This window comes from Copidosoma floridanum, unplaced genomic scaffold (genome assembly GCF_036245765.1).
Source record: "Copidosoma floridanum isolate Cflo_tuat_1 unplaced genomic scaffold, Cflo_Japanese_pri ptg000012l, whole genome shotgun sequence".
In the NCBI taxonomy this organism is placed as follows: domain Eukaryota; kingdom Metazoa; phylum Arthropoda; class Insecta; order Hymenoptera; family Encyrtidae; genus Copidosoma; species Copidosoma floridanum.
In genome coordinates, this window is record NW_028321889.1 from 6,404,445 (window position 1) to 6,415,249 (window position 10,805).

A 10,805-nucleotide genomic window follows, 5' to 3' on the forward strand; every position below is an offset into this window, starting at 1 on the left:
CAAATTCGTTCAAGTTTGAGTATTTTATAATAAATATAATTCTTTGATTGAGTAAAATTTGTTGCCAGATGACGGAAGTACCATTTTTCTTTTGAATTAAAAGCTTGTAGTTTTTATTTACTTTTTTTTTTTTTTACTTATTTGTTTATGCACTTTTTGTGGTAATCAAAGGTGATCTTTTCGTAATGCCGTTGAGCGTAGGCGATGTAAAAACAGTACTCATTGTCCGTCTCTAAATAGCTGAACCTCATCTTCTCGAGCTCCAGTGATGATTGCTGTACAGCAATTTCCATCAGGTTGGTGAGCATGACAAGGGTCCCATTTGTGTTGAACACCTTGATTTTAATTTCCCATACCTGCTGTCATAGGAAAAAAATTAAACTGTTTTTAAGTAGAGGTTAAACAAATTCTCTCATACTCTTACGCATATATTTCCGTGCATTTATCAATATTGCTTGTGCATATTTATTATGATACATAAATATTTCATGATAAACCAAGAATGATTTACTTTTGTTTTAGGTGATTACTGTATGTTTGCTCCTATGCTTCATAAATTTTTTTTTTTTTATCATAGTTTCCTCTGTTATTTTAAAGAAATAGTGCATCCTATTAATGTGGACCAGGTCAAACCTACACCATTCCTTCATGATTGATTTTCTACTTTCTAAACTATTACAAAAATTGTTAAATAAGGTGCTCCGAGAGATCCCAAAATCTTTGACGTGAACATCTATATATAATTACGGTCTTATGACCATAAAGACCTTAATGACTCTGGAATCGCTCAGAGCACCTAAATTGAACAACTCTATAGTGAATATAATATAAAATGTTTACGTGGTTCATTGAACACAATCATTTAACGAAAATAATACTATCCGAAATCAACTTTAGAGATAGACAGTACCGCACTTACCTCGTTAAACGTGTATTTCAATAAATCGGAGAACAGTTTTTGTTCGGCAATTGCAATGATGACACCACCAGAGCGCCGGTTGAATAATTTGAGCATTTTATCCCACGCCTTCAATTCTATGGTAGTGTTCATCATTTGTTGGCCTTCGGAGTCGTATTGCAAACAACGGACCTCGTAATTGTCTCTTGACTCATTCGAGTGACAAAGTGAAAAATACTCTAGATCGTTCGATTTTACTAGGCTACCAAATACGAAGAAACACCCCGTGTAATGATTCTTAAACAAGTCGGTCTTGGATCCATTGTAGCTCACGTGGCTGGCGGATATGAAGTAATACTTCAAATTCATATCGTAGTCTTTATAAGTCAAAAATGCACCTTTGCTCGAATTAAATCGATCCACAGCCATTGCTCGGTCGTATAACTTTGAGGAAAAATAGACAGTTTGTCCAACTTTTTTACCTAGAAATAACAATCAAAAATCACGTTACCATTTATTACTGTCTTTCTGTACATTTTAACCTGCAGCTGCGACAAAATAATACATAATTTAATATACCATCATTATTGTATCGGAGGATGCACGGAATACCACCTCTGCCGCACATCCAGTAACCCTTTAAGTAGACGTCGAAGCTATCGTTATAAACTACGACATGGCAGGTTTTAGGTAACTTAATTAGACCGAAAAAGAAGTCTAATTTTGTGTGGGTGCAGTTCACCATATTGATGAGATGTATCCTATGCCGTTGTCTATTGGGCGTATCTATCGTGGACCACTTGATCAAGACTTTTTCTCCCCCGAGCATGGCATTAGCAGATGTGTGACTAGAAGACCCCATTCCATGGCCCATCAGGTTTTCCACGGGAACTTCAAGGGTCACCTTGCAACTCCTATGATTTTCAGTGTCTTTGGCTGACTCCAGTTTTATCAAACAGTTGGCCTCGATACTATTCTCGGTCAGGTTGCACATCACGTACAAAAGGCTTTCGTCGATATTTTCGGATATTTCGTAAACTGTTGGTATGAAATTCTCTGTATAACTTCTGGAAAATGTCTGGACATCCACTGCCTGTACAGTGGAGCACAGTAGACCTATGGCCAAAAAAGCTTTTACGAAAGACGGCATTTCTTCTACCTGTACTGGGCTAGTATTGTTGTTTAAATTATGAATTTGGCTTATGGAGTTTGGTTGTTGGACGAATTTAAAATAAAAAAAGTCAATAATAATGTTTTGAAGGACCTTTTAAGTATTTGCCTATAGTTGGAGAGGATTCACCCTGTATGCACTCGGAATTGACGACTACTGACTGTCCCAACTCAACCGTCTTTAATATTGCTTGGCTTGAGCTGGATTAAGTGACCCGAGGTGACCTATCGTGGGCTAGTGTTGAAATAGTAGGTTTTCACGTAATCCATAAACGACAAAGTATTATCTGTCTTGACGTACGATTTTTTTTTTTTATTTTGGTAAAAGTAAGTGTTGAAATTTTAAAACACGAAAACTCTAGTATTGGTCTAAAACAGATTATTTATTTAATGAGCTGATAAATACAATTCGGTTTTCCATTTGTTTTTCTTAAAATTTTTCATATTTATCTAAAATTGTTGACTGATAATAGGTTTTAGAAAGTACTATATAACAAAGCATTGCGACGTCCGGTTGTGCACTCGTACATGCAATTTATTTCTTGTAATTCGCTGATAAGCTTACGTTGGACACTTTGGAAATATTACTTAGACAGTTTTTAGATAAAAAGTACGTATACAGAATTATTAAGTATAGTCTTTATATTTTTCATCATTAATCTTAGCAATATTTTTGTGGTAGTTTTATACGATTTTTCCTTAAGATTTGAAAAAAATGTGATTATATAATAGGTATTTTTCTCGTCGGAAGTAAACAGTCAATGCTACGAGATATTATCCTCGAAGACAGTCTAGTACTTAAGTAACGGAGAAGAAATATTGAAGAAATACTATCACCACAAGCATATCATCACAAGACAATACGACGAATATCAATTAACTATTGTTAATTATTACCACTCTTTGTATAACTACTACTATTGTTATAATTATTATTGTTATTATTATTATTATTATTGTTATTATTATTATTATTGTATTATTATAGTTGTAAGATATAATTATTAAAAATTGCAAAGTGGATAGGTGAACGGAAAGGCAAAAGTATAAGAGAAAAATAAGCCGGAAGTGGGAAGGCACAATTAAAGAGTGGCCAACCTATCGCACCTGCAGCCGAGTAGCCAACTAGATCACATGCTATAGTCTTTTCCCAAAGATTTTACCCTGGAAATCTTTTTTGCGTCGTCCTCAGCCAGCGGGTGACCGTAGTCCATGAAAAAAAGAAAAAAATTGAGGCTTCGAGACAAGGAATTAAACCTCGTATGATAGATTCGGTAATTCAGAATCCGCTTCCGCAACCCCACGGTCTGCAATATAAAAAGCCAGTCGCGTCCTAGTCTTGGCTATATAATACTTGGCTGCCAAATATTCATACTTCTCGACTCGCTCTCTTGCAGGCTCACTGAATTTGAATAGTATGTAATGTAATATTCCTAGTTATTTTGTACCACATATTCCTTTTTCGGACCTATCGCCTATTCTACCTTGCAGTTCAGTGGTTTACCAACTGCTCTGGACGGCAGCGACAACCTCTGAGACGCTTCAGAAAGTATTAAATTCGGACCTGCCAGAGTAAAGGTAGGTTGTGAACCCTCGCTAGGGCGGGCAAGGGCAACAGTCTATATTAACTATTTTATAGTGAATATGCACTATTTTGAAAAAATTGTACAGTTATCTCTATTTCAAATTTAGAGAGTAGTCACGTTGAGATACCAGGTGTTATTTCACTGCATATATCTCGCTGTCACCGTACCCTACAACCCCACTTAACGACCCGTGTGGATTCCAGGTTATTAAGTTTGAGCTTAGGCCCAAACAGTACGTCGTGCAAACGCAACATTCCAGTCGCTCTACCAAAGCTAACCTTTTTTTGAGGTGACACCCCTTTCTTTTAGGTCTTGGAAAAAGCAACATTGATTGTTGCACTAAAATAAGCGAAATTCGACGGAAATCGTGGTTGTACCATCTTTATCATAACTCAGCTTGGGATACGGTAAAAATAATGTGAAAATTCATTATAATAATAGTTGGATGAGCTTCAATGAAAGGGGATTGACTGGATTCATAAGATGGGGGGGGGGGGGGAGGGGTATAGTGAGGCTGGACGCTGAAGGCTCCCATAAGACTCTGTGATAAAAAAGTTTTACAAAAGTAGCCCAAAAGAATCCACCTTTTATATTACGAAAAATACATATGTGTTCAACTCACTAGTTCTTTATTCAACGTTAAAAATATGATTTGAGAAAAATTATGAAATATACTCCCAGACACTTTCTTTCTTGCAGTCATATTCAAATCGTGTGAATACTTGCTTTTGTATGAAATAAAATTTTAATGAATAGTATGGATTATTTAACCTTTTTTTTCTATCTGATATGAATTATCGAAAATGCAAATTTGTTATGAGCTACACCAAGTATTACATCTCCTGCAATAATTTTGAGTAGAATAGCTTCTGTAAGTGATTTTGCAAAAAGTTGTCGTGTTGCGTGGGAAATCGAATTAGGAGCAGACTATGCTCGTCTTCCCCTGCATTATTCACTATGCACATATGGGAGCTGCGATCTAACGTACTTACATTTGTAGTATATATTGTCTTTTGAAAATACGTGATGATCTGTAATTTTAAAAGTTGTAACAATCACTTCACAATTGCATGAGCTTACGTTGAGTATGTTTTTTTCTTCATGTCTGTACTTTTTGTACCTTTTTTTAGTTAAATCGAACCTCAATTTGTTGCTCTCGGTAAGAGCCTGTGACATAAGGATTTCAACTTCATTTTACGCATGAAATAACAAGGTATAAAGCAATAAAAAATGGCCCAAAGTTTTATTTTTAAATATGCATTAGTGCTGATTTATTATATTGAATCTCATTAAATTTAAGTACAGTATCGTGATGTTCTTAATTCTTTTTCCTTTTTTTGCAGTCATAGCATAAAAATCTAAGATGAAAGCATGGAAAGTTTGTGTTCTTTTACTTATTTATGCATTTTTTGTGGTAACCAAAGGTGGTCTCTCTGTCGTACTGTTGACCGTAGGCGATGTAAAAACAGTGCTCGGTATCCGTTTCCACATGGCTGAACTTCATGTTTTCAGGAACCGGGCTTGATTGTTGTATATCAATTTCTAGCAGGTTGGCGCGCATAGCTAAGGTCCCATCGGTATTGAACAACTTGATTTTGATTTCTAGTACCTGCCATTAAAAAAAAGCTCATTGAGAAAAAAAAAATTAAAACAACAAAATTATCCAACAACTAACTTTAATTAATTCCTTTGACTTGTTTGTTAGTGAACATCTCACAATTTTTACTAAATGATGAAATCTTAGTTTTACTACTTGACTATGTGCTCAACGTCAGCTATTAAATTTATTTTAATTGCGATACTATTGATTAAAAGCTGTTCAACGTGTTTCAACTTGTTTTTAATACAGGAGTACTAATATATCTTTAAAATCTCGGCATAAACGTATCATTTCATAAATTTTTCTTACATGACGTCATTGCTGACAAAATGAATTTGATTTTCTTTAAAACCACAATGTCATTTTATAATTTATCTCGTGGGGAATAATTTGAGCTTTAAAATGTTACTGTAGCTGTAAAAATGCAGTTAAAGCCATTTTTATAACCGCAACTGTACGAGACTCTATAATACACACGAAATCATAAACTTGGCCTCGTCTATACAGGCGCTTATAAGACTGACATTTTAAAATGCACTTAACCATTGTTTTTTTAGTAAAATCAGTAATTTTTTCAAAAACCAAATTACTGTAGATTTTCATTAGAATATGATGTTAGCATTGAAGAAAAACCAAAGCTCTATCACTTTGAAGACATAATTATTTAAAGTTCAAACGAAATACTCTTAGTAGATACACCTAGATAATGTAGACTAGAACAAAGAATCACGCACTGATTTGGTATGATACCTTCCCTTTTTTAATTGTTTCACGACCAAATAATCTTTCGTAGTAAGTATCAAATAAAAAGGTTTTCAATATTTACCAAAAACTATTGTTTTGCGAATAAAATGTCATTCAAAATTAACATTAGAGATGGAAAGTACCGCACATACCTCGTTGAATGTGTATTTGGATGCAGCGAAGAACGGCTTTATCTTGTAGAACACAATAATGACGCCACCAGAGCGCCGGTTGAATAATTTGAGCATCTTATCATACGCCTTCAATACTACTGTGGTGTTCATCATTTGTTGTCCGTCGGACTTGTATTCCAAACAACGGACCTTGTAACTTTTGCCCAGCTTATATGGGTGACAGAGTGAAAAGTACCCATAATCGCTCGTTTCCACCAAGTTTAGGGACTCTGTTTGGCACTCCATAGAATAATCATTAAACAACTCGGTTTTGAAGCCATTGTAGCTCTCGTGGCTGGTGGAAGTGGTGTAATAGTCCCAATCATCGTCGCAGATTCCATGTGAAATAAATTCACCCCTACTCGAATTAAATCGATCAACAGCCCTTATGTCCTTGAGGTTCTCTGAAAGGAAAATGTTGGGTCCAACCATTTTCTCGCCTGAAAATCAATGACCAAAGAATCGTGTGATTGCAAATTAGTTTTTATTAATACATTTTCAACTCCAACACGTGCAGCTGTGATACGGTAGTTACAAAAACCAATACCTTCGTGGTTGTATCGGGTGATGCACGTAGTATCAGCTCTACCACAGATCCGATGGCTCTTGACGTAGGTAACAAAGCTATCGTTATAAACTACGTAAAGAAAGTTCAAACGGTACCATAAGCGGTCGAACGAGAAGTCCAAAATTTTGTGGGTGCAATCGTCCATGTTGATGAGATATAACCTCTGCAAGGCTTCATCTGAATATAAGCCGGTGTTTTCACTGTTCCACTTGACCAAAACCTTTTTTCCTCCCAGCATAGTATTGACCAAAGTGTGCTTATTAGTCTCCACCCCGGGGTTCATGGCTCCGTAGTAACCTTTAAGTGTCAACTTGCAACTCTTATTATTTCCAGTGTCTTTTGCTGACTCCAGCTTAATCAAGCAGTTGGCGTTACGACTATCCTCGGTCCGGTTGCACATCACATACACGAGGCTTTCGTCGATATCTTCGGATATTTCGTAGTTTTCAGATATTGAACTTTCCGTGTATTTTCTAGAAAAAGTATGTTCTTCGATCGCCTGAATCGAGGCGCACAGTAGACCCACAGCCACGAGGGCCTTTGCGAAAGTCATTGGCATTTTTTCCTTGTGCTGCTTTGTCCTACGTACCTTTACTTAACCAGTAAGTAATATACATAAAACAGAGGTACAAATAAGAGCCAAGTATTTTTAGTGATCAGCTTTGAATAAGTATGTAAGTATGAAAAAAAATTTGATGTTGGAAGATCTTGAAAAACGGAAAAACTCACAAATGAATTTTAAAAGGGTTCCCGTGGAATTTGCCTTCAATAGATGAAGAAAAAATACGTTTTTTAAAATTTCATTAGTACTTACTGTGGATCCACTCAGCAGTTGACGAGTATCGACTACCTCCAAAAATACTCGACCGCCTCTTATATGATTTATATAGTTACGAAAAAAGATCACGTGACCACTGGTGAGCTATTGTCAAGGTAGATATTTGTTCATACATACAAATAACTCCCACTATGGACGGTTTTTCACTTAGCCTATACAATGATAAAACATTGTCTATCTCCACGTAGCAATTTCTTTTTTTTTTTTTTTTTTTTTTTTTTTTTTTTTTTCTTGGAAAACAGCAGTTGTGTTATTATTATCTCGAAAAATAACGATTTTTTAAATGAGCTAACGAACAAAGCGTGGTTTAAATGTAGTTTTCGAAACTTTTCGTACTTATCAAATACTGTTGATTGATACAAATTCTCAGAACTGAATTAAAAAACGAGCGTTGTAAAATAAAAACTACAAAAAGAAAAAAAAAAACAAAATAAAATTGATGGAAAATGACTGACTATTCAGAAATATGAAAAAAATCCTTTTTTATGCTTTTAATTGTTTTCTATGTGGCTATTATAACTGTTTCTTGAGTCAAAGATGACTCTGAGTTAAAGATGATTTGTAACACTTGAATTTATTCAATTACCAAAATTATTTAACCGAAGCTACATATAATTTTTGTCCTGGCTAAGATTTTGAGCTCAACCACTACTCGAATTAAGCCACGTTTCAAGCTAAGTTTTATTAAAAACAATGCAATCATGATTTTTACTAAATTTTATGAAACTGCCACTTTTTCTGGAAAAAAGGGGCTACTGTAAAATATCCTTTTTTACGACTGGAAGATTAAATCAGCCAATCAAAGAAACAGGTACCTCTAACTTTAATTAATAATTAAAAGTATACTGTTACATCGTTGGTAACATGTACTTGTTTAATCAAGAAACAAAAAAACCTGGTACCGTGTCTAAAGCTACTTTATTTTTGGAGACTCATTAATACATTTACGATTGTTTAATGACAGAAAAATGTACGCGAGCTAGCTTTGTTCGGCAATGAGATTTAGATGTGATAAAAACTGACCAAAACCCGACCACGTTGCCTCAAAAAGATACGTCTTTATGCATAACCATAGCTTTAGTATCAAGTACAACGGTTTGAACATATTCGCTTTGGATTAAAAAACCACATATGTGATTACTTCTACAGCAAAGAAGATTATGGCATTCAATGCTTTGAAATATCAGGTTTTTTAAAAGAAAAAAAAAGACTGATAATAAAATGTAGTTGTACGGTGCCCATATTTTTATCGACCATCAATATCTGCTCCGCTGACTATTTTCACGGATGGACTACTGATTGCATGCTCCATTGCGGATATTCTATGTAGATTCATCCAAGATACATAAACACAAATGAAATCCGGACTATTTTCCAGCGGTGCACGTAACTGCGCAACAGATAGAATCGCGAATAAAAACAAATGGTCAGGTATGGGTCAAGTCTTATTTATGCGCAACATGCACATTCAACCCGGCACGGATCATTTATTTGTAATGTCGGTGAGGTCAGACATGTAGTGCAGGATATTTCACTGAATTTCCGATACAATTTACTCTTAGTCTTGAATTAGACAATTATTCCCGCGAATCTCCAAATATTGCAATAAAAAAAACAGCATTTCGCAAATATATTTTAGTTTGAACTTTACCTGATACTGCAGAATCAATGTACCTTGTAACGATACGATGAGCCAAAATTATCCCTGTGGTTGTATTTGCACTTAAATAATACTGTAACGTTTGAATTAGTTTTGGAAATCAGCTGATGTTGATATTTCGCGTAATTCTGCACAGATGTACTAATCCAAATTGGATTGCTAATTTTGTGGTTTAATATTGTTTAACAGGTACATTCTGTGTTTCCATTAGTAAATACACGATGTTGCTTATTTGTTGAAGTAGCGTACACATTATTTACTATATACATTACAAGTTATTAAAAAGATACCGGGAAAGTTGGATTTATGACGAACGTATAACAAAATTACAAAAGCTTTCAATTCATAATATAATTCCGGTGCACTGCTAGTATATAATTATGTTCGGTTGAAATAAAAATTCCACATTTGATCTATCATCAGAAAGAAATGTAAATTCAAGAAATTTTATTAAACAATGCGTCGTTAGTTAAAAAAAATAAATAAATCGCTTCGTTACACTCTCCTGCCCATGATGAAAATGAGCCATTGGTGTTGTTTGTTGGTTTTGTCTGAGCAAAACGAAAACTTGGATCTACTTTGATAAAATTGGATGTCCAAATGTCAATAAATAGGTGAAGCGATTTCAATTACGTGATATCGATGTTTCTCCTCAATGTTTAACATCGCGATGTTACGCAAACAAAGAACACCGTTCACGTAATGCGTATCGTTGGACAGACCGAAGGCTTACCCAACGGGAACAATATACATTTTTTTTCATCGATTTCAATTCGATTGGATGGTTGACGCAACGAAGAGCAAAGCAGTTTGCGACCGATATTCGTAACAATCGCACAAAGAAAAATTGATAGAAACGTCAGTCATTGTGTAACGGAGCTGCGATTGCACAATTCCGCATTAATAATGCAAAAGCTATCGAAAAAATTGACAGCTGGGGGCTTTATTTCACTCGGAACGGAGAAATACCACAAAATGGCACATGACTTTTATATTCCACGTGTTTCTTTTCCTTTCAAATAATTTTGGCGTCTCTTTATTAAAAAAACACGATAAAAAATAACAAAAGTAGCGATAATTTGGAATGTATTTGTCTAATTCCGGTAACAATAGTCGTTAGATTTGATAATCAGCTTTGATAGGCAAACGAGCAAGGGAGCTGCGAGAGAAGTGTTTACCAAAGCTTACGACGGTACGAAGGACCATTAACCGCACGTGAATTTATGCGATTTCACAGGAGAGTTACTTTGAAGGGGAGCTAAACTTTACCGGGACGGAAATACTGACTACAATATCGTTCGTCAAATCGCGCTTCAGCCCATGTACTTTGTATGGATAAGTTAATCTTGCGTACGTTCTACCGTACCCCTGATACACATTATTTAAACAGTTATTTAATAACAATTACATAAACAGATTTACTAAGATACGCAGTCCTACCAATTTTCGTTAATAATTTTAGCGAAATTTTTCTGAACTTTCAACACAATTTTTTTTCTTAAAAAATTGTAAATAAAACTTCTGACATGCTGAATGTAATTAAATAATAGGTATTTTATCCTTTTGCA

General features: G+C 35.0%; 3 protein-coding genes across 3 annotated transcripts in view; 1 reads left to right on the plus strand and 2 right to left on the minus strand.

Moving 5' to 3' along the window:
* The window catches only part of LOC106647938 (serine/threonine-protein kinase 32A), a 66,444-nt gene that overhangs the window by 33,706 nt on the left and 21,933 nt on the right, over positions 1–10,805 (plus strand). The gene's annotated exons all lie outside the window — the stretch shown is intronic.
* On the minus strand, positions 138–2,230 carry LOC149375127 (uncharacterized). The gene is made up of 3 exons (XM_089590433.1): positions 1,478–2,230; positions 920–1,380; positions 138–356 (listed from the first exon to the last, which is right to left on the minus strand). Exons 1-3 carry the CDS (start codon positions 2,046–2,048, stop codon positions 138–140), a joined length of 1,251 nt encoding a protein of 416 aa, XP_089446559.1. The 5' UTR covers positions 2,049–2,230.
* Positions 4,919–7,567, minus strand: LOC149375128 (uncharacterized). Its single transcript, XM_089590356.1, has 4 exons — positions 7,554–7,567; positions 6,719–7,333; positions 6,151–6,611; positions 4,919–5,263 (listed from the first exon to the last, which is right to left on the minus strand). The coding sequence occupies exons 2-4, from the start codon at positions 7,296–7,298 to the stop codon at positions 5,045–5,047; spliced, it is 1,260 nt and encodes a 419-aa protein (XP_089446482.1). The 5' UTR covers positions 7,299–7,333; positions 7,554–7,567; the 3' UTR covers positions 4,919–5,044.